The sequence below is a fragment of the Choloepus didactylus genome, chromosome 10 (assembly GCF_015220235.1).
Source record: "Choloepus didactylus isolate mChoDid1 chromosome 10, mChoDid1.pri, whole genome shotgun sequence".
NCBI classification, from domain to species: domain Eukaryota; kingdom Metazoa; phylum Chordata; class Mammalia; order Pilosa; family Megalonychidae; genus Choloepus; species Choloepus didactylus.
In genome coordinates, this window is record NC_051316.1 from 131941762 (window position 1) to 131966136 (window position 24375).

A 24375-nucleotide genomic window follows, 5' to 3' on the forward strand; every position below is an offset into this window, starting at 1 on the left:
GTTTTGTCTTTTACTCTGTTTTATTGAGATAATGCGTTACATTCTGAGTTTTAGATGTTACATGAGCCTTGCCTTCCTGACATAAATCTTGTTTTGCATGTTCCCTTTTATATGATGTGGGAATCAGTTTGCTGATATTTTGTTCAAGATATTTATGTCTACATTTACATGACATACTGGTGGATAGTTTTCTTTTCTTGTGACGTCTTTGTCTGGCTTTGCTAGCAGGGTAATACTGGCCTGATAGAATGAGTTGGGTGAAAGAGTTCATTTCTTTTCTATTTTTTGGAAGAGTATGTAAAAAATGGGTATTGATTCTTGAAATGGTTTGGTGGAACTGACCAGTGAAGCCATTCAATCTGGGCTTCTCCTTGTGGGGAGGTTTTGGACCACTGATTGAATCACTTGTTGTGTGTTTGTTCATATTTTCTGTTACTTCCTGAGTTGGTTTTGGTAGTTTGTATCTTTCTAGGAATTTGTCTGTTTTATCCAGATTATATAATTTGTTGGTTTACAATTGTTCGTAGAAGTCCCTTTTATTTCTGTAGGGTCTGTACTAATGTTCCCTCTTTTGCCTGAATTTTGTAATTTGAGTCTTCTCTCTTCTTTTTCTTGGTCATTCTGGCTGTTTTTTTTCTAAGCTCTCTTTTATCTCCACTTACAGAGAGATCTCATACCACCGATTCCTGACCCACTTGGGGATTTTCAGGTATAAATTGCGTTGAGTTTCAGCTTTCCTTTTCTACCGGCTAAGGATTCTGCCTTTTCCAATTTGATTACTTAGCATTATTCCATCTGCTTTCAGTTTCAAAATTTTGCTGTCTTTGTCATTTTCCGTATTTTTTGTTTATGGTTTTTCCTTAAAAAACCTATTCACAGTCATTTTTTGCTGGGTGTTGGGAGGGAACGGAAGGAAAGCCTGTGCAGTGCGCTGCCTCTGGGAATCTCGCAGCCTTTCCTGGATGTGCTCCTCCATCCCAGAGCACCCCAGGCCACTCCCGGAAGACGCAGACTTACTGGTCTTGTCTCCAAACCTCTTTGTATCAGTTGTACCTGTTACTGTGATTTTATTACATAGTATGTGAACCCATGAAATGTTAAATGCAAAAAAAAATTGTTCCTGTAGAAACTAAGTTTAAATGCTTTAGAAAAATTCAGTAAATGTGACTTGTTAAAAGCTTTCCTGTCGAATTTGTTATGGATGAGGCAACTTTAAAAGCCTGAGAGAAAAGATCATAAAATTCTGGGAGAATTCTTTTTCTGACTCCACTGTAAAGAAACTTAAATGGAAGTTGTGATTCCTCTGTTATGTAGTGATTTTGTGTTTCTGGCTGGGGACCCAAACAAGGCTAGCCTTACCCTAGAGCCCTGTGATGGGCGTCCCCGGGTGTGACTTATGTGCAAATGAAATGCCAAGGCGTCTTTATTCCGTTGCTTTTTTTCCCTTAACCTTTATATCCTCTCCTTCGTTAATTGACTTTTTCTAATGAGCTAGCCAGGCAAAACTACATCAGATGAGAGGGCTTTTAATGTATTTCCTTCTAAAAGAAATGAACTACTTTTGATTTAAAATAGATACCATAATATATTTAAAATGTATACACTACTAGGGTAATAAAAAAGTGGAGGCACTATTTAGAGATCCTGAATAAGATATTTAATTAAAAAATGGCTCAGGAAATAGCATTTTAAACCAAAACAGTGTTGTGAGCCTTCATAATTTAAAGGTACCCACTGAATAGTTGTTGTAAAGTAATGTGTTTTGGTGTTTTCATTTAGTAAATATCTGAACTCGTCACTGAAAATACATGCAGTTGGAAGGATGGATGAAAAACAGGTCCCAGATTTCTGCTTAATCACTGTTGTGCCTTTTGGGGAGGTGCCTGCTTAACTTAACCTGCATGGATTTTTCTGCCTTTTTTTGGTTATTTTAAAAACTTCAGTACTTGTTCAAGAAAGTTGATCATGTGCTTTGAAGGTGAGCTTCGTAGTTCCGTGGAACGGTCTTTGCGCTGTTGTGATCTAGATGCCCTTTCAGTAGTTGCCTGATCTTTCTCTTTCCTCGGCTTCCCAGGTCTCTGTGTCCCTGCCCTCAGGCGCAGGTGCACCTGCGCAGTCTTGACTGTTATCAGAGTTTTGATTGTTCACTTTTTTTTTTTTTGATTCCTTCTCCTTTCTGCCTGTGCTTTTCAGTGGGTTCCACAGTGTTTGTATAGCAATTGTGTCGGCTCCTGGGTGTCCAGCTCACGGCCCCAGTATCTTTCCAGTCTCAGGGACGCAGCCCCTGAGTGAGCCTCCCACACCTTCAGATGACCTTGGCTAGACATGGTGAGAGCCGTGTCCTTGTCTCAGTCCTGAGCCTCGGGCTATCCCGGGTGCTGCTGAGGAGGTCCCCTGCTATTCCCAGGAATCTATGCTGGATTTTGTCAGATGCTTTTTCTGAATCTCTTTAGATGCAAAGGTTTTTTCCTCCTAGTTTGTCATTATGCTGAATTACAGTGATTGGTTTGTCTTCATGTTATACCAACTCTGCATTCATGGGGTAGAACCACTTGCACTTTCTTTATTGTTTAACATATTGATACATTAAAATTTTGTTTAGAAGTTTTGCATCTACATTCATTAGGAGTATTGGTTTGTGGTTTTATTTTCTTGTGATATGCTTTTGTCTGATTTGGGTGCCAGAGCAATGCTGTCTTCAGGGAATTAGTTTGGAAGGATTCCTTTTCAGTTTTCTGGAAAATTTGCATGGAGTTGCCCGTGTTTCCTCATTAAACAGTTGCTAGAATTCACTGGTGATTTTTGGGTAAGGAGTTTTGTTTGTGGAAGAGTTTTAGATCACACATTACATTCCTTTTATTTTTTCCCTGTATGAGCTTTGCAGTTGAGTCTTTCAAGTAGTTTGCCCGTTTCATCATAGTTTTCAAATTCATGGGCATAAAGTTGTTCATAATATTCTGTTATTTTTCTTTTCAGTATGAAAAATCTGGAGTCATATTTTACCTCTGCCATTTTTAATATTGGTAATATGTGTGTTCACTCTGTTTTTTTCAAGTCTAGTTAGAGGTTTATTAGTTTTATTGAGCTTCGCTAAAAAGCAAGTTTTGGTTTCATTGATTTTCTTTCCTAATTCATTTTTTCCCTTCTGATTTTTATTATTTCTTTTCTTCTGCTTATTTTTGGTTATTTTGCTCTTCTTTTTCTATAAGGTGGATGCTGAAACTTTCTTTTCTCCGAATACAGGTGCTTAGTGCTGTGAATTTCCCTCAAAGTACTGCATTAGCAATATCTCACACATTCTGACACACTGTATTTTCATTTTCTTTCAGTTCAAAATACTTCTGTAATTTCCCTTTTGATTTCTTTGTCTCAAGTGTTATTAGAAGTTTGTTATTTAGTTAGTTTTCAAATAGTTTTGGAGTTTTTCAGATCTCTTTCTGTTGTTGGTTTTTTATTTCATTCCAGTATGGTCTGAAAGCATACTTCCCTTGAAGTAAATACTTTTAAGTTGATTGAGATTTGTTATTTTGGCCTTGAATATGGTCTTTCCTGGTAAATGGTCCTTGTGCCCTTGGAAAGATTGTGCATCTTCTTTTTGTTGGGTAGCGTGTACTAGAAATGTCAGTTGGCTTCAGTAGATTGAAAGTTGCATTAATCTGTACTCTATTCTTGCTGATTTTCTGTCTGTCTATTCTACTAGTTATTGAGAGAGAGATTGAAATTTCAGACTATATGTGGATTTTAAGATTTCCCGTGTCAATTCTATCAGTGTTTTCTTCTTGTATTTTGAAACTTTTTTATTATTAACTGTACCCTTTATCATTATGGAGCAACATTCTGTGTTCCTGTACTATGTAGTTGACTTTGATATTAAAGTAGCCATTCCAGCTTTTTAATTAATTTTTGCATAGTATACCTCTGCCATCCTTTTCCTTTTAAGCAGTTTATCATTATATTTAATATATATTTATTCTAGCCATATTGTTTATCATTTTCCTTTTATCAACCTGGTGCTCTCTGCCTTTATTAGAGTGTTCCGCCATTTACATACTTATTAGCATTTCTATTTCTATTTCTGTTTCAGTAAATTGCATGTTTCTCTCATTTGTCCTTGTTTCCAGTTAGGGTTTCTGATTCTTGTTGATTAAAACAGATTTTTATATCTAGATATTAATCCCTTGTCCATTTCAGAAATTGCAGTTGTATTCTCCCATTGCTTAAGTATGTTCTGTTGATGTTCTTCTTCGAACAAAAATTGCAGTTCCGATGTAATCAAATTTATCTTTGTTGTTGTTGATGTGATGTATGCCTTTGATGTTTTATGACTCCTTCCCAGTTGCTAGGTTACAAATCTATTCTTTTGCATTTTCCTTTGTTAACGTTGAGATTTTCAAATCACCTAATATAGTATTTCTTGAACTTAAGTGTGTAGAAGTATCTCCTAGCGATTTTGTGAAGGTTCAGATGTGTCTACTCCACCTTCAGAGATTCAGACTCAGCAGGTGTAGGTGGGGCCCCAGAATTGGCTTCTGGTCCCTGGATCCAACTTTGATTAGCAGGGATCTAGGACCCACCTTTACCTTTGGGATTAGGTGGGGACCCACTTAAATTTTTCTGTTACAGCAAGCCTGCTTTCCTTTTTCCTTTACTCTTCTTTATCATGATTTACTTTGGTATTTGTGAACATTTATTCTTCTTTGTGTCTTATAGAGTAAGATTATGGAGTTCCTGGGGACACTGGAATTTTGATTGGAATATCATTGAATTTATAGATTTAATTTGAAGGAACTTGATATCTTTATAATTTTTCATCCCATTCAAGAGTGTGAACTATCTTTTTTTCAAGATAAAGGCCTCCATAAAGGCTTTTAGTACCTTGGTTTAACAAATTCCTGTATCCTTTATTGTTTTTAATGCTTTTGTGAATAGTATCTTATTTTTTTTTCTTATGTTTTCTTGTTGTTAATACTGGTGTAGAGAAATGCCATGATTTCTGCAACTTGATTTCAAATTCTGCAGTTTTATTGTACTCTGTTTTAATCACTGATTGATTCTATCTACTGTTTTAAGTAGATGGTGATATCAGTTGCAAATAACAGTTTTATCCTTTCTTTTCCAGTCCTTACACCCTTGCTTCTTTTTCTTTCCCTTAAAGTCACCTAGCATCTACCTTTCTGTGTTAATCATTTGTGGTGCTAATGGCTGTCTTCATGCCATTTCTGATCTTAAATGGAATTTATTTAATATTTCTCACTTGAGTATATGTTGACTGCAGATTTTGGTATATAGCCTTCTATTCTATTTTGCTTAATGTTCTTTTTTTCCTTTTCAATCATTAGTATAGGTATTTATTCATTAAGAAAATATTTATTGCACACATATTCTGTGCCAGGCCCTGTTTATATGCTCATGATAGTCATGAACAGAGACACAATAAATGTAATAAATAATGAAAGATAGAATATGTTAGGTGATTAATATTATTAAAGAAAATAAAGCAGAGTAAAAGTGATATTCTTGGGGCCTCAGGCTTGAGCACAGCTCTTTCCTGCATCCAGTGATGTAATAGGGAGTTTCCTGTTTTAGTCCGTCAGTGAGGTTAAATATATTTGTAGATTTTCTGATGTAAAATGCATTTCTTATTTCTGATGGGTCCTGCATAATATTTTTCAAAGTTACCTAGAGGAGAGAGCTTTTATAGAGAATATATGCATAAACCAGGGGTTTTAAACTAGGCTTCTGACTGATATACTGAAAACAAAACCTTTCTTCTGAATGTATTACCCATATTCTTTGTCTAAGTTTGTTCTTTTGAACTATTTCTGAAGCATTATTTTCTGTCTCTAAAATTCTCATTTTTATCTTGTAGTGGTGAATGTGTTCCTGGTAGATGTGTGAATCTTTGAAGTTTGGGTTTTGAAATCTTGCCATCTTTTTCAGTTTAATGTCTCAGCAGTGGAAGTCTTCGTTTTGTACCCCTGGCCTCGGCTGTGTGCTCCTCTCGCCTGGAGCTGCTTCCCAGAGAGGACTCCCTTACTCGTGGTTTCGGCCCCTGCAAACTCAACTGGCAACCTCCACATAATTTTGTATTTTATCTGTTTGAACTTAAGCATTTGTTTGTATATGAAACAAAAAGATTTTCCATACGGCGGTTTATATAGCGCAGAGCATGTGTAACTGCTGCTTGTTACGGTGGGGTGTGCCGCCCCGGCTCCGCAGCCACTGACACGCCTTTCTCTTTGGTCCACAGAGACCCCCATGGCTGCCGACGAGGGTTCGGCAGAGAAGCAGGGAGGAGAGGCCCATATGGCTGCCGATGGTGGAACCAATGGGTCTTGTGAAAACAGTGATGCCAGCAGTCACCCCAGTGCAGCAAGACACACTCAGGAGAACACAAAGGCCAGCCCACAGGAGGGCACCAACAAACTAGCCCGGATTGCGGAAAATGGGATCTCAGAAAGAGACACTGACGTGGGTAAGCAAAACCACGTCAGAGGTGACGACTTCACACAGACTTCCGTCCTGGGGAGCAATGGGTACTTCTTGAGTAAGCCCCTGCTGCAGGAGCAGCCCGCACGGACTGGCGGCACCTTGACCGCATCGCTTCCTGGTCACGCGGCGAAAACCCTTCCTGGGGGAGCTGGCAAGGGGAGGACTCCAGGCTCTCTGTCTCAGATGCCAGCCCCAGTGCCAGCCCAGCTGGGGGAGGGGAGCAAGGACGCAGACGAGAAGAAGCCTGCGAGCCCAAGCCCCGACGCCAAGGTTCACCGAGCGCGGAAGACCATGCCGAAGTCCGCCCCGGGCCTGGTAAGGTGGTCCCTGCCGCGCGTGGCGCCGCTCGGGTACCTTCTCCTGTTTTCTGTTCCTCCTTCTTCTCCTAAGTTGAATGATGGTGGATGGACTTTACTGCACTAAGAAGAAAGGTCAGTGAGATGGCAGTGGCCGCCCCAGACATGGTTACCTTTGGGCCTGTCAAGAGTTGGAGGGGTCACTAATGGCTGTTGGCATGAGCGGCAGAGCCAGAGGCTCTCTCTGCAGAATCCCACCCCTCCGCCCCTCCTGTGTGCCGTCGGGGAGACCATTTCCTCTTCCCCTTCGGGCCTGGCGTCCTCAGCACCCACTCCTCTTTCTGTGGGATGAGTCGACGTGAGGGAGAAAAGCCCGCGTGGAGGGCATCTCCAGGCCTCCTCCCCAGCACTGAGCTGCCGCCCTTTGGGTTTTAAGTTGAGAGCAGAGTAAGTCTTTCCCCCATGAATATTCAGCACAGGAAATACCTAAATTTAACACCAAGTATTTTTTTTATGTTTTTTGTTTGTTTGTTTGTTTGCCCACACCATTTCTTATTTGGTGTATGTGTGATAAAAAGTTTTTGAATACTTGCATGTCTGTAAATGTCTTTAGGTTGCTCGGCTGTTAATTTGGCTGGGGATGAATTTTAGGTTTATAATCATATTCCCTTGGAATTTCTTTTATTTCACATTGCAGATGAGGATTCTAATATCAAATGTAGTGGCCTTCTTTGTAGCTCATCTGCTCTTTCCTCTTTGCCAGATTTTAGGGTTTCACGGTGTGTCAGCCTTTTCCTCATGGGCCCTTCCAGTCTGAGGATTTATGTCTTTCTTCAGTTCTAGGAACTGTATTGTGTAATTGCTTCCTTTCCATTTTATTCTTATTGAACTCTTTTTAGATGGACATTGGCTCTTCAGCCACATTAGATAATTCTTTGGCTCTGTTTTTCAGCTTGCTAAATTTGTTCTTCACTTTTTCAGCACTCTTGCTGTTCACTGTTCATTCCATATATTGAGATTTTTATTTTCACAATCATTTTTTCATATCCAACATCTCCAATTAGTTTTTATTTTTAAAAACCTGTGTTCTTAATTATGTATATGTGTGTGTGTGTGTGTGTGTATATATATATTAGATTTGTAGAAAAACATGCAGAAAATACAGAGTTCCCCTATACCACTCCTCACAAGCACAGTTTTCTCTGTTATTAACTCTCCATTAGTGTGGGAACTTTGTTACAATTGATGAAACAATATTATGATAATTACACTATTAACTATAGTTCATGGTTTACATTAGGGTTTACTCTTTGGATTGTATCATCCTGTTACCTTTTCTGTTTTATTTTATTTCTAGTCAACATACACAACCTGAAATTTCTCCTTTTAACCACATTCAAATATGTAATTTAGTAGTGTTAATTATATTCACACTGTTGTGCTACTACCACTATCCATTTCCAAAACTTTTCCATCACCCCAAACAGGCCACTGTACCAGTTTATCATTAACTCCCCAGTCCCTCCCACATCCCTGCCCCTGGTAACCTGTATTCTGGTTTCTGACTCTTAAGAATTTACTTCTTCTAATTGTTTCATATCAGTGAGATCACATAGTATTTGCCCCTTTGTTTCTGGCTTATTTTACTCAACATGCCTTCAGAGTTCATCTATATTGTCACATATATCAGAACTACATTCCTTTTTTTCAACTGAAAAATATTCCATTTGATACCTCAGATGTATACCACTTTTTACTTATGTTCATTAGTGATGGACACTTGGGTTGTGTCCATCTTTTGGCAATTGAATAATGCCGCTGTGAACCTTGGTGTGCAGGTGTTTGCTGAGGTCCTGCTTTCAGTTCTTTTGGGTACATGCTTGGAGGCGGGATTGTCGGGCCAGATAGTCCTTCCGTGTGTCATTTACTGAGGAACCGACAAACTGTCTTCCGCAGCGGCTGCGCCATCTTACCTTCCCACCAACAGTGTACGAGGGTTCCTACTTCTCCACATCTTTGCGAACACTTATTTTCAATTTTTAAATTGTAGCCATTTTATTTTGCCTTATCTTTTAAAAGATAATCATTATAATCCTTTTGTAGTCTTCTGTTTTAAATTCTGTTTCCTCAAGTGTGAATTCTTCTGTTTGGACTTGGCACCTCTTGATCAGCGTGATTTTCTTCCGCTCAGAGAGTTTTCTCCCCTAAGGGCACGCTCCCCTTTATTTTTGTGGTTTCTTACTGGCCTGTGAACTCTCGGTACACTTTCTTCGCCTGCTGCGGTGATTGTGGGGTCGGATGGGGTGCCCTGTGGGGCTGGACTGCCGACAGCTGCCCTTGCGCCGGGGCTTCCCTCCCCGCCGAGGTCTTCGCAGGTGCCTCTGTGCCGCCCTGTTCACACCCTCCCCGGCGCTCCCATCGTGCATCCCGCACCACGCCTGCTGGCCCGAAATGCGCTTCCCCCTTGGCACATCCTTCTGTTCATGTCTTGGCTGTTGGTCCCATCTTACGTTTTGTCCTGCTTTCATCTCTCTGGCGTTCCTCGTAATTTTTGATCCACTGAGAGTAGCTGCCTCTTCTCTGTGTTGGTTTCAGAAGTGTTCTTCTGTGACTTCTGGGCCTCCTAGGAAATGCAGGATTGAAGGGAGATGCCAGGTCAGACACTCGTGTAAGTCCTAGTAGTTTCCTGGTTTAGCGTCTTAGTTCTGGTGTCCTTCTCTTTTTAAAGTGCTGGGGAAAGACTCTCAGTGCAAATCAGGTTTCTGCTGCTTGGAAGCCACCCTGGGCCTGTGGGGTGGGGGCACTCGCCACGGCTCCAAGCAGGAAAGGAGCCGCCCAAGAGAGGCCAGGACGCGAGGAGACGCTGGATGGGGACGCACACTCGGGTAGCGCTCTGTCTGCTGGTTCCTGGATGAGTCCGCAGAGGGCGCTGGGCCATGGAGACTCGTGGCAGTGGGGTTCTGGCCCTCTCTGATTTTACACAGACGTCTGGTTCTGTGGAACTGTTGTGTGTGAGGCCTTGATTCTACCTTCTCGGATGTCCTTGTGTCTCATCTCTGCTCACTGCCCCACTGCAGAGCTGGTGCCTGCGGCAGAGCCTGGCACACAGGTGTCGACTGGCCCTGGCAAAGGTCGCCTGGGGACCCTCCTGTGTGAGTCCCCTGCTCCTGCTGTTTGAAGAGATGGGGAGGGTCCGGCTGGCAGTTGGGTTCGAGGGTGTGGGAGGCCGCGAAGCAGAGTTTGCCTTGAGTGCGGGCACGGCGAGATGCAGGGAGAGGGGAGACATGGTGCGGCGTCCGCTCCCTTCCCAGCCGCGAGGGACGTGAGACGTCGTGTCTCCCACATGGACACATGCAGCCTGCACACTGGACCGCTGGTGTGTAAATTAGCTGCTTAGGAGCCTTGAGGTCAGGTTTACTGAGCGGGAGCAGCCTGCCCATGTCTGGAAGGGGAGCTGCACGAAGCAGGATGGACCGGGAGGTGCGTGGTCACACCTGGCACCCTTTCTTCAGTTTGGGGTCTTGGGCCTCCACTTTCTCGTCTGTAAAATGGAGGAAAAACCCCACCTTTCACTCCAGCTCACGTGAGAGTTAATCAGTAAATGAGCTCCCAGGAACGTGGCTGCCGTGGTGGTGGAGGCGGGTTGTAGCTCATCAGGGTCACGGAGGGCAAAGAGCTTGGCGCGGAGCCTCATAGCTGCTTCCGCCGCAGCCCGAGACCATGGTCCTGCGAGAAGGGGCTGCGTGTGACCCTCAGGCCCGTGGCGGGCCAGCGGCGAAACCCCCTCCCTCCCTCCCTCTGTCCTTCTCTTCCTCGCTGCTCTGTCTTGCACTGGTCCAGAAAAAAGGTGCCTCTGAAGCTGCTTCTGTGCAACAGAACAGCAGCCGTGAAGTCTGCTTCTTCCGGGGCCTGCACGGGGGCACCCCCTCTCTCAGCGGGGGACCGGCCTTCCAAACATTTGTTAAAATATTAAAAAAATGAAAGAGTGGATATGTATTGCAGCACACTGCAGTGGGAAGTATGAGGCATTGGGAATTAAGGTGTTTATTTCTTTATAAAGAATGTACCCAGGGAAGTTTGAACAGCACTCACCACCATCTCCTCGAGTCAGAGGCTCTCTGCTGCCCTGGAGAGTGTCAGGCTCCCTTTCTCTCAGTGTTTGTGCTTTTGGGGTTGTGAGCTCTGCGGAGTTCCCACCCCTGCTCCCAGCTGCTTTCCTCCTGGATGCCACCGGCTGCTGGCGTCTGGCGTCTCGAGAAGGGCAACGAGCGCCCCTGCCCCGCCACCGCGTTCAGGTCCAGCCTCTGTTTTTCTGGACACTTTGATCTGTTGGCCATTTCCCTCCTTCCATGGTCCATTTTTCTAAAATGTTACGTGGGCTGATCCCTGGAAGACAAGGAGGCAACGCTTTGCTTTTATTTTATTTGCATGGGCCTTGCTGTCTGTGCATGAAGTGGTGATGGTCCCTCACCTCGTTAGAGTCCTTTCCCATGCATACATGGATTTTCAGAATAATCTTTTGCTTTAGGAGGAAATAAGTATGGAAAGAGCAGGACAGAGAGTTCAGAATGCTGGGAAATGCCTATGTTTAGGGATTAGATGATAAAAACAGCAAAAACGGCAGTGAACGAGCAGCCCGGGAAGCTGTCCCCTGGCCGGGCGGCGGGGGCAGTGCGGCCCGTGCTCCTGGTGAGGGCTGGCGGTGGTGCCGGCTGCGAGGCGAGCTTCCGTGGCCACTGGAGATGGACAGGCAGGCTTTCGTAGCCTCTAAAAGAAATTGAAAATTTGCTCACCCCCTTGCAGAAGCTGACATCTAAAATTCTTCAGCGTAAATTTAAGAGTTACAAAGGGTTTTGGAATGTGTTAAATATGGATGATCTAAAATCAACCCATTTTGTCACATTTAAATATGTTCCCTGAGACATACATATTGAAAAGGTACACTCACCACTTTTTTTAAACTTTTTATTTTTAGATAATTATAGATTCACAGGAAGCTGCAAAAATAGTACGGAGAAGTCCCATGTACCCTTCCCCAGTTTCCCTGGTGTAACAGCTCACATAGCTGTAGCAGGGTCACAACCAGGAAAGCAGCACTCCCTTATTCAGATTTCACCGTGAGCTTTCTGTGTGTACTTCTGTGTGCATGTGTACGTGTGTCTATGTGTGTACCCGTGTGCATGTGCTCATGTGAGCATGTATACTTGTGCATTTGTGTGTACGTTTGCATGTGTGTGCATATGTGTTCACATGTGCATGTGTGTGTACCCGTGTGCACGTGCTCATGCGAGCCTATATACTTGTGCATTTGTGTATTTGCACGTGTGTGCATGTGTGTTCACATGTGCATGTGTACATGTGTACCCGTGTGCATGTGCTCATGCGAGCATGTATACTTGTGCATATGTGTGTTCACATGTGCATGTGTATGTGCATGTGGGCCTCATGTGTGTGGTTCTTTGCGATTTCATCACACCCCAGGCCTTTACTCCACCGCCACCAGGATGTGGAGCTCCTCCGTCTCCACGGAGACCCTGATGCGACCCCTTGGTGGTGAGACCGCCTGCGTCTGGGCCCTGCCTGTCTCTGCTCACGCGTGGAATGGCGCATTTGTGACCTTGGTGCCCGTCCGAGCGGTTGCGGCAGGAGGGTCCGTGCTGTGGAGGGCCACAGACTGTTGGACTTTTCACCTGTCGAAGCACACACAGGTGTCTGCAGTTGTTGACTCTTCTCAGTCAAGCTGCTGTGGCCATTCGGGACACATTTCCATGCTGGGTTGTAAGTGTGTATTTAACTTCTTAAGAAACTGCCAAACTGTTTTCTCAAGTGGCCGCACCATTTCACACTCCCATCAATAGCCTGTGAGCGATCCGACTTTCCCACCTCCTCGCCAGCATGCAACATTGCACGTTTCTCATTTCAGCTGGGATTTCTCATTGTGGTTTTAAGTTGCTTTCCCTGTGACTGGTGCCATTACAGGTCTTTTCACGTGCGTCTCGGACACCTGCATGTCGTCTGTGCTGAGATGTCTGTCTTTCCTTTTGCCGGCTTTCTAGTTGAATTGTTTGTTTTGCTACTGGTGAGTTTTGAGGGGTCTTTATAGTCCAGGTACTTATCCTTTGTTGGATTTGTGGTTTGCAAATACTTTCTCCCTGTTTGTGGCTTGTCTTTTCATCCTCTCAGAAGGGTCTCTCACAGCAACAGTGTGTAGTATTGGTGGAGGCTGCATTATCAGTTTTTTTTCTTTTATGAGTCAGATTTTGACATCAAGTCCAAGAACTGTTCACCTGGCCTAGGACCCAAAGCTGTGTTGCTCTTTCCAAAAGTTTTATGTTAACTTTAAATTGATTATCTATTTTTTTAAGCAGGTGGAAAATTAAATAAGAACGCATATGAGAGGCAGTCTCACAAAGACAGATGTGAGGGGCAAGAGGCCCCAGCACTGTGGGGCCATCTGCTTTTAATAAAATTTATTAACTATTTTACTCCCCTCCTCTTTTTCTCCTTTGTTGATGCCTGAGTGTGGAGTCATCGCTGGGTCGTTTGGCCCTAGGTGCTGTTTGTTGCTGTTCTTTCTCCTCGAGGCCCGACTGCTCCTTGGAATTTGCCCTCTGCTCACCAGCCGGCCACCACCCTGATCCTAACCCTGCCTCCTTTCCCTTCAGAGACTTCGTTTCCTTAATCCTAGGGAATTTGGGCTGATGGTCCATCTTCTGTGGCTGCTTCAAGCTGTCGGTGGGTCGCAGCCTGACTTGGGGGAGCTCAGAGTCGCTGGCCAAGCTGTCGAGGGCAGCTGGTGAGCCTGGGGAACAGGACGCAGCCTCCGGTGAGGAGATTGTTGTGAGAGGCTTCTAATCTGGAGGAAGCAAACTGGGTGAAAAATTGTACACACGGTCTGAACAGAAGAGGAGCGTGACCAAGCTCAGGGTATTCTGTAGTGTTTTCAGAAACACCACTGGTTCGGGCTCAGCATATTGTGGCAGTTTGCAATATTTGGCTGAAATTTGCATAAGAATTTCTAGAATGACTTTTCAACTCTATTTGAAATTCCTTAGCCATTGAAATTTTATTTCCTTTTTTGGGTAACTAAATTTTATGATGCCAGGTCCAGGCCCATCCCAGGGAGTTGCCCGGGAGACCCACACCCCTGGAAGTCATGTCCCAGGTAGGAGTGAGGGCAGTGAGTTTATTTGTAGAGTTTGGCTTGGAGAGAGGCCACATCGGTGCAACAAAAGAGGTTCTTTGGGGGTGACTCTTAGCATTAATTATAAGTGGGCTTAGCTTTGCTATTACAGAAATAAGTTTCATATGGGCAGGCGTCAAGATTGAGGGCTTGGCTTAATAATTGGGAGCCCCTATTGCTTAAGAGAATAGCAGGAATTCCCCAGGTGAGGAAGTTTAATAGTTCTAAGTTTTTCTCCAGTCTCTTAAGGGACTTGGCAAATATTTTCATTTTCTGATTGAGATTTTATTCTTTATTCTAGGTTCCATGTCAGATAAAGCTGAATTAAGTTATTTAAATAAACTGACTAGACAGGTTAAATTAGATAGTGTGCTACAGAAAATATAAATTTTGGAAGAGTTAGAGCAAAGTACTGTAACTGACAAGTAAATTTGCTTGTTTTTATGATCTGTATTTGTTTCTGAGAATAACTAAAACCATGACTAGCAGCATCTATATCATATACAGATAGTATCAAGATATAACATGGATAGTGAGAACATTGTCAAGTTTTTAGAAAATTTTATACAATCTTTAAATATATGAATAGCATTTCACCCATGCAAATTTAGCTGATAGAAGGATAGAAAATCTCTTTTAATTATTGTAATACTTCCTAAACATTTTCTATGTAATATGTTAAATTATTTTAGCACCTCACTTTTATAAGGTGAAAGAACAAATATTTTGTAACAGTTTTCCTTTAAGAGTGAGCAGACTTGTCTTTTGAAATAAAGGATGAGAAGGTCAGTAATAAACATCAGAAAGGGTATTATTCTGATTTGATATAAAATCTTTGTCTTCTAGACAGAGTACTCATATGGTTAAGAAAAACTTTTGATAACCTTTCATTAAGGGCAGTCTAACAATCTACATTATTTTAACAGGGAGAAAACATATTCTTTCAGGTCTTGTCTAGCCATTTTATTTTGGGACAAAACTAGACTCCCTTAGGCAAGCTTATCAAATTTTAATCATCAATGATTACTGCTTCGGTTTGCTAAAGCTACTGGAATGTAGTATACCAGAAATGTATTGGCTTTCGTAAAGAGGATATATTAGGTTACAAATTTCCAGTTGTAAGACCATAAAAATGTCCAAACTAAGGCATCAACAAGAGGATACCTTTTCTGAAGAAAGGATGATGCCATCTGGGGTTCCTCTGACACATGGGAAGGCACATGGCCGGAGTCTGCTGGGCCTCTCACGAGTTTAGCTTCTCACCTCTGTTGCTTTCTCCAAGATGTCTCTGGGCTTCTGTCTTAGCTTCTCTCTCTTGGCTCCTGTGCATCCTTGCTTGTTTCTCCCAGGGCGTTTCCCTCTAAGCCTCTGGGAATCCTCTTTTAGCTTCTCTAGGGCAAACTCCGGATTTCATCTTGTAGCTTCTCTCCTGGTTCTGGTTTCAGTGGCTGTGTCCAAAATGTCTCTGGGTGTTTATCTCTAAGAGTCTCTGGATTCTCACTTAGCTTTTCTGGGGGAAACTTTGGGCTTCATCTCTTAGCTTAGCATCGCCAAACATCTTTCCGTTTGCATCTCCAGGTATCTGAGTCTGTGTCGGCTCTGAGCTCTCTTATGGAGTTCAGTAAACTAATTAAGACCCATTTTGAATGGGCGGGGTCACATCTCCATGGAAACAACCTAATCAAAAGATCCCACCAGCAATAGGTCTGTCCCCACAAGAGTGGATTAAAAAAACATAGCCTATCATGGGGTACATAATAGATTCAAATCACACAATTATAATAAACAAAATTCACTTTCACAAACCTACTGTAACTATCTGTATCCATCCAAGGCTTGTAGTCAGCAATGACTACAACAAACAGTTTACTTTTATACTAGGAATATGTTAGTCCACAAAATTACTATATTGTGTGACTGTGCTCTGAGGCAATTGGAGGTCAGTAGGGTCTGCTGTGGGGCTTTCTTACAGATACAGGGACTATTTCAAAACCCAAATGAGCAGGGCAGGAACCTTATTGTTAAGTCCCTGCCATTTTAAAGGCAAGTAGGTATTGAGCTTCAGGGTGAGGAGGGATATGAAAATGTGTCTTTGGGATCTAGGACTGAGAGCCTGAGTGCAGTCAGGGGCTGCTGGGTGGGCTCGACCCGGGATGCCGTTGTCCCGCACAGATGGGTGTGTCTGCTCGAGGATCTCCTTTGGGTGCTGTATTAGTTAGGGTTCTCCTTGGAAACAGAATCAATGAGAGATGTCTCTGATTATCAAATTGTAAAAGTGACTCACGCATCTGCGGGAGCGCACGAGTCCAAATTCTGCAGAGCCGTCAACAAGCTGTCAACTCCAAGGAAGACGTCTGACGAACTCCTTGGGAAACGAACCAACAACTTTGACGAACTCCTCAGGAAACGAACCGGCAACTTTGACGAACTCCTCAGGAAACAAACCGGCAACTTTGATGAACTCCTCAGGAAACGAACCGGCAACTTCGATGAGCTCCCCGGGAAAAGCTTCACTGAGCAGCTGAAGAAGAAGTGAAGGTTCTCTAACCGTCCGGCTTATAAGCTCGAACTGATCACCTGGACCAAATCCAGCCAATTGCATTTTCTCACTGTGGAAGCACGCCCCTTGATGAGTCATCAGTCAGCTGCAGTCAACTGACTGATGATCTGACAAACCAGCCCGTTGGTTTATTAACCAGCCTCAAATATCCTCACAGCAATCGTCAGGCCAGTGCCCGCTTGACCAGACAGCTAGGCCACCTAGCGAAGTTTACACATGAACCCAACCATCACAGGTGCCAAGAGGCCTTGACCCAGCAGGGCCTCGTGGCAAACAAGGGGTGAGCTCCAGCTGGGCCTGCTAGTCCTAAGGTGGTCCCAGGGAGTGAGGAGGATCCCTTCCTAGAAGCAGTGTGGGCTTTCAGGGGCAGTAAGAAGCTGACAGGACACCAGAACTTCCTCAAGCCTACCAAGGAGAGGGGTAGTGAGGGTTCTAGTTTTGGCTTTACCATCAGCTCCCATAACTGGGCAACTCTGAGTGGATGTAGGCCAAGGTGGCAGTTCAGGCCAGAGTAAGTGGCTCTGTTACTTAATTAAGAAATCAACAATCTTTTCTGCCGTGTTGAGGGTCACCCGAGGCTCCTCTGGGTTGATGTCAGATGTGAAGCCAGCAGAGCCACACGTGGCCTCAAGCACCCTCAGTCCTCACTTGCCACGAGCAGGGCCCTGGGGTTGTCCCGCCCCTCCTTTAGGAGACAGTGCAGTCCCCGGCCCAAAGCCCATGTTGGTGGCACTGGGGGCAAGGCCCCGGCAGGTCCCGAGGTCATGGATTGTCTTGAGGTTTTGGGCTCTCTCTCTGCCGGTGACCCTCTGACCTACAGTTGAAGCGAGGCCTTGTGGCGTGGAGCCATGATGTGGTGACCTCGAGGGGACAGGGAGCCTTTCAAAGCAACTGCAATAAGCTGAGCCTGTTCTCTGGTCTTCTGCTTCCTCTCTGCCTCCTCCCCCTCCTCGGCCTTGTCTCGGTTGTTAAAGGAAGAAAAGGCTGCTCCTGACGGGTTGTTAGTGGTAGTGCACAGGACCAGGGAGAGCTTTCGCAGCTTTCTCCGGATGTCAGGGGCAGAGGGGCTGGTGATGTGGGAGTCTGGGCTGACATTAGTAAACTTCCTTAGGGCTTCCACTAGCTTCCCCTGGAACAGGGCTGGGTTGTCCTCTTTCTCCTGAGTGATCCGCCTTAGTTTATTATAACTAACTGGCTCAGTATACATTTTCTCATGCCTTTAGCTAACAGGTTTTTTGTTTTTGTTTTTTGTTTTTTAATTTTTTTAATTGAGGTTGTTCACATACCGTACAATTATCCAAAGATCCAAAGTGTACAGTCATTTGCCCGTGGTACCATCATACAGCTGTGCATCCATCACCACAATTAATTTTTTTTCAATTGTTAGAACATTTTCATTACTCCAGAAAAGAAATAAAGATGTGGCTCATATTTTTCCATTCTTTTCTCTATCTGTTCTTTTGTGTGTAGGATTTTAGGTGTCTTGTTCTCCACTTCCTTAGTGTTTTCTTCTGCCTCTTGAGATCTGCTGTTGTGTATCTCCATTGTGTCTTTCATCTCTTGTGTTGTGCGTTTCATTTCCATAGATTCCGCCAGTTGTTTTTTTTGAACTTTCGATTTCTGCCTGATGTACTCCCAGTGTTTTCGTTATACACTTCATCTCTTTTGCCATATCTTCCCTAAACTTTTTGATTTGATTTAGCATTAGTGATTTCAATTCCTGTATCTCAGTTGAAGTGTAAGTTTGTTCCTTTGACTGGGCCATAACTTCATTTTTCTTAGTGTAGGTTACAGTTTTCTGTTGTCTAGGCCTCTGGTTTCCTTGGTTACCCCAATTAGGTTTTCCCAGACCAGAAGAGGCTCAGGTCCCAGATGGGGGCAATGTTCAGTATCCAGTTTCCCTGAGAATGTGTCTTAGAAGATGGATGCACCCTGTGAGGCCTCAGGTCACTGTGCTTTTCCACCCAGCAGGTGGTGCCTGTCAGCCTGTAACTCCAGACTGGAGTAAGGAGGTGTGGCCCGTGGCTGTTTTCCCCCAGGCTCTGGGGTCTGGTTCTGAATGGAAGGCGGGTAGTAGAGCTGGGCACCACCTCCTTCCTCTTAGGGAAGATACACCCCCTGGGGAGATTTCATTAGCATTTAAATAGGTTCTTTGTCTCTCTGACTCTGCTATCTCCACCCTTGTCAGGGTTAGAGGGGGTCAGAGCGCTGGGAACTGAAAATGGCTGAGACTTTCTCTACTGAGCCTCTCTGGTTGAGAGAGAGAAAAAGGGACAGAAAGTCCCCTTTTAGGGCCAGTTCACGGCCCCCAGTTTCACTTGTTGGCCAGAAGCAGCACCCGGTCCTCTGGGCTCCCCTTCCTGGGAAAGAGAAGTCCTCTGGCTCTTCAAGGTCAGTTGTCACTAAAAGCCTCTGTCTAATTGTTGGGGATTTTCAGCTTGCATTGAGTAGTCCACGTTTGCCAATTAAAACCCCAGTTGGAGCTGGACTGAGTATATTCGCTTGTTCAGAGAGTGCTGCTCTCTATCACAGTGAGGCTTTGCAGTTCGGGCCACTATAGGGGGAGGGGTCTCCCAGCTCGGATCCACAGTTCCTGCTCACAGATTCCACACTGTGATCTCAGGCATTCCTCCCAGTCCAGGTTGGTGCATGATGTGTGGACAGTCACGGTTGTCCCCCAGCAGTTATTCCTGATCATTTACTAGTTGTTCCTGGTTGTTCATTAGTTGTTCCAGGAGGACTAACTTTCACTCCTCTCTATGCCACCATCTTCTTTCCTCCTCCCTCTAATATATTTTTATTCCTAAGGATCTTTTATTGAGTGCCCCATTGTATTCTTCTAGAAAAGTCAATTTGAAATTTAATCTCAAGCAGTTTTTCTGTCCACAGCCTTATCTAATGTTACTTTTGTTCTGGTTTGCATTATTACGTGTGTCACTGTTACGCAGTTCATTAAAACACATATGATGCCATTTTGTTAGGAATAGTGCACATCCTTGGGCTGTTAGGTTTCAGGGCAAGCAAGTGTGTGTGTACTGGCGCTGGGGCCCTGGTTCCCGGGGGCCCTGTCCACCTCCACCATGCCCTGGGGAACCCGGAGGGAGGGCGGGGTGGGCGGCCCCTGCACAGGGCGCCAGGAGACGCAGTGGGGTGAGGGGCCTCCCTTGCTGTCAGGATCCACAGGACACCCACAGCTCCGACCAGCCTCACCTCTGTCTGGGGTGTTTCTGCTGTCCTCCCAAATCCAGTTCAGTCTGTTTGATTTGTTGTGCATTTCAAAAAGAGGTGTTCCAATGATGAAATGAGTGTGTCAGGCTTCAATGATGAGCCTGTGTTTCCTGTAGGCAATATAGCCGCCCCCACAAATGCAGACACAGATTGGCCGTCAGAATCAGGGCTGGTCCCCACGGACTTGCCACCCGCGCAGGTAGCTCTACGCTCGAGGGCCGATGGCCCATTGCTGGGGTGAGGGCGCTGGCTGCTGGCAGGGGCTCACTGCAGCACCTGGGGGTGCAGACCTCCACCCACACTGAGGATGGTACCCTCCAGGCGGCACCACCAGCTTCTCCTCTGTGCCTTCCTGCCACTGTCCCCAACTGCTGCACATGTCCATGCTCTTGCTGCCGGCAGGGAGGACCCTGTCCCTGGTCCCTTGGAGCTTTCAGCCCCATCAGTAAAATACTTGTGCAGGTAGATGTTAGACTGCAAGTGCAATGGAATGTGGGGAAGGAGAGAGGCTTTGAGCTGTGAGCGCTTATGGGAAGGAAGTCGGGCTGGGTGCTGTGTCAGGGATGTGGCTGGGAGCTCAGGGCCTGAAAGGGGTGCAGAGGGGAGGGCTCGGCAGGAGTCTGGGACTATTGCCCAAAGCCCTGTTTGCTTGCAGGGACTCAGGTCCCCTTGGCAGTCCTGGGATATAGGTGCTATGGGCTCCAGGCTTGATGGGCTCTGGGCTCCATGGGCTGTGGGCTCTGTGGGCTGTGGGCTCCAGATCCTGTGGACTGTGGACTATGGGTGCTGTGGGCTGTGGGCGCTGTGGGCCCATGGGTTGTGGGCTGTGGGCACTGTGGGCTGTGGGCGCCGTGGGCTCTGGGCTCCATGGGCTATGGGCTGTGGGCTGTGGGCTCCAGGCTCCAGGTTCTGTGGGCGCTGTGGGCTCCGTGGGCTGTGGGCTTCAGGTTCTGTGGGCTCCGTGGGCTGTGGGCTGTGGGCCCTGAGGGCTATGGGTGCTGTGGGCTGTGGGTTGTGGGTTGTGGTCTGTGGGTACCGTGGGCCGTGGGTTCCATGGACTATGGGCTGTGGATGTCTTGGTCATACAGAGTTCTGACAAAATGTAGAATCCTCACCCAGACTCAGCAGTACTTAGCTTTGGTTTTTGAAAAAGCATTTTATATCATAGATGGTTTTTGTACCTAAGCAAGAATTAGCGTCACCCGGCTGTATACTCCTCAGGCCTTATTTTTTCCCCATTGTGCATCTCTGGGTGTGTGTGTGTGTTTCTGCAGTCCTGTTCGTCAGCCGTCTGCAAGTAGCTGTTGGAGGTTTGCTGTGCGTTGGGCAGTTTACTTGATGGTGTGTAGGCGGCAAGCAGAAGCAGTGTATTCCTGTGTTCACACTGGTCTTCCTTAGAGACCCAGGCCTGTCTGAGGAAGACTTGAAGAATCTCACAGAGCAGATTAGTTACCTTCAGACTGTTTGCAGAGGGTGGGTCAAGTAATAGCGGTTTGTAGAGGAGCAGTTTCGTTTGAGCTGTGCTTGGAGAAGTGAGGAGATACTTAACCCTAAGGCAAAGCAGGAAAGGAATCCAGGAGAGGAGCTGCATTCAGAGGCTGCGAGCAGGAGTTGAGTGGGGACAAGCAGCAGCGTGGACAGACAGGCTCCCACTGGCGAGACGTGGTGAAGAATGATGTGTAGAGCAGGCCCGCGAGAGCTGGAAAGTGAGACAATGATGGGAAGAGACAGCGGTGTCCAGTGAGCATCCAGTGGAGGCCCCCGTCTGTGTGTCCGGCCGCCCAGGAGGGGTGGCGATCAGGAGTGGTCCGGCAAGTGCCCTGTGGGCAGCGTGTGCCTTCCCACCCTTCGGACTGGCCTCAGGCTGCGCCAGCTCGGGAACTTGGCACCTCCTCCCGGTCATGGGTTCCAGCAGGTGCGGATACCTTATCTTTTTTTTTTTTTTTTTAATTCAATTTTCTTGAAAGATATTCACATACCATCCAATCACCCAGTGTGAACAGTTTTTTGTAATACCATCATATAGTTCTGCATTCATCACCACAATTTTTGAACATTTTCATTACTCTAAAAAATAAAAATAAAAGTAAAAAAGAACACCAAAAACATCCCATACCCCCCATCCTTCCCTATTATTCATTTCCTTTTTCTCCCCATTTTTCTACTCATCTGTCCACACTGGATAAAGGGAGTGTGGGCCACAAGTTTTTCACAATCGCACAATCACACAAGCTATATGATTATTTGATCGTCTTCAAGAGTCAAGGCTACTGGGTTGCAGCTCAGCAGTTTCAGGTATTTCTTTCTGGCTACTCCAATACACTAAAAACTAAAAAGGGATCTCTAGACAATGCATAAGAGTTACCTCCAGAATGACCTCTTGAGATGCCTTATCTTTTAACACTTCTCACTGTTTTTTTTTTTTCCACTTACTGTGTGCACAATAAATTTTGCTTAAACTGAGTTGGATTTGAGATCAGACTATACCTGGAGGAAAGTTCAGGAGAGAGGACGTGGGTGCCACCTCATCGTGGGCGTCAGGCTGAGGCTGGAGACATGGGTTCAGGAGACCATAAAGGTGCATGGAAGAGATTTTAGAATGGAGAGCACTTAGCTCCTATGGAATGGGTGCTGTTGGGGGCGTAGCCTTGGAGAGACTGTACAGGCACTTTTTGAGAGTTTCTACTGCTGTCCACTTTGGGTGTGTTTTTAACTTAGTGATGTTTTTGTTACTAAATCAGGGGGTTGGCAAAATTTTTCTGTAAAGGGCCAGGAAGATAATATTTGAGGCTTTGCAGGCTGTGTGGTTTCTGCTGCTGCTGCTGCTTCCTCTCCCCCTTCCCCTCCCCCCTCCTCCTCTTCCCCCCTCCCCCTCCCCTCTCCCTTCTCCTTTCTTATTCTTTCATATTGTAAAAGCACCTCCTGGCTTTGGGCCACATTTTGCCTCAGTGCCTCTGTGTCCCTGGCGATGCCTCTTCAGTGTGGCTGTGTGGGCTTTGTTCTTCTCTTTCTCACAGGAACTTGTCTTTGAGTGGAGGGGAATTTTGGGGGAAAGGGGTTACCTTTTTTGGGGGAAGGTTATTTTAGTGACAGTCTCTTTGTGCATAATTATAGCTGTTAATTGTTTTTGTTTTGAAGCATGCAGCCAGTAAGGACCCCAGAGAAGCTCGAGATCATAAGGAGTCAAAAGAGGAGATCAACAAAAACATTTCTGATTTTGGAAGACAGCAGCTTTTACCCCCCTTCCCATCCCTTCATCAGTCGCTACCTCAAAACCAATGCTACGTGGCCACCACAAAGTCACAGACAGGTAAAAAGGGAGATCCAACAACTGTCGTTTCTCTTTGAAAGTGTGTTAAGGAACTGCACCTCGCAGAACTAAAATAACGTTTGTCAGCCTGTGTGTTGCTCTGGGTAGGACTGTGTGAGCCAGCAGACCTTTCTGTGCTCACCCGTGAATGCACAGGGAGGACCTCTGACCTCTGCTTTAAAACCTTAGTTTATTTCAGTCTTGAGATGATGATAGTTTTCATTACTAAAATCTTGGTGTAACTTTAGGGTGGAGGTCTGTTGGACTTGAGAAGCCCCCTGAGTCATAAAGTCATGGTGGGGAGGCCCCGGTTCCCTTCACCCATTTTACCACATGTGCACAGTCACCCCCCCCCCACCTGTTCTGGTTTGCTATGCTCCCGGAAGGCAGTGTCCCAGAAATGGGTTAGCTTTTACAGTGAGGGGGTTATTTGCTTAATAGTTACAATTCTGAGGCTGTGAAAATGTCCCAATTAAGGCAACGACAAGAAGATACCTTCTCTGAAGACAGGCTGCTCGCCAGGGCTCCTCTGCCAGCTGGAAAGGCACATGGCCACGTCTGCTGGTCCTTCGCTCCCAGGTTTTGCTGCTCTCAGCTTCTGGTTCCAGCGGTTTCCTTTCTGAGTGTCTGTGGGTCCTCTCTTAGCATCTCCAGGGCGTTTCTCTCTTAGCTTCTCTGAGCAATCTGAGTTTCACCTTTTATCCTCTCATAACAGACTCCCAGCAAGGGGATTAAGACCCACCTTGAATGGGGTGGGTCACATCTCCATGGAAACAACCTAATCAGAAGTCCCACCCACAACAGGTCTGCACCCACAGGAATAGATTAGGAGAACATGGCCTTTCCTGGGGTACATGACAGCTCCAAACCAGCACGCTGCCTCTCTGTATAATTCTTTATTTCTGAAACATGAGTGTAAGTTACAGTCAGTGTGGCCTTTTACCTCTGAATACTTCAGGCTCATTTACCAAAAGTAACAGTGTAACATCTTTAAATGTAAGGACATTCTGTTAGATAGCTACAGTACAGTTATCAAAACCAGGAAATTAACTTTGACACAATACCTCATCCTTGTTCAGGTTTCACAGCTGTCCTATCAGTGTCCTTTACTGCAAAAGAAGAAAAGCCCTGGTTCAGTATCCTATGCTGCATTCAGTTGTCCTGTCTCGTTAGTCCCCTTCGACCTGGAGCATTCCTCAGCCTGCCTTTGTCTTCCCTGACCGTGGCGTTGTGGAGCACCAGAGTGCTGGGTGCCCCTGCCCTGCCCCGTTCAGAGTGGGCCGGCAATTGTCCCGCCAAGGCCAGG

The 24375-nt window shown here is 45.4% G+C and overlaps 1 protein-coding gene across 7 annotated transcripts in view; it reads left to right on the top strand.

The window, feature by feature from the left end:
• Positions 1-24375, top strand: part of EHMT1 (euchromatic histone lysine methyltransferase 1) — a 300279-nt gene that overhangs the window by 126194 nt on the left and 149710 nt on the right. For 6 of the 7 annotated variants that reach the window (XM_037797144.1, XM_037797146.1, XM_037797149.1 and 3 more), the window contains exons 3-4: positions 6251-6807; positions 22898-23069. In XM_037797144.1, the coding sequence (XP_037653072.1) occupies positions 6251-6807; positions 22898-23069 (729 nt within the window). Of the gene's footprint in view, positions 1-6250; positions 6808-13279; positions 13585-22897; positions 23070-24375 lie in introns of those variants that run through there. The other variant, XM_037797150.1, reaches the window with a different exon arrangement.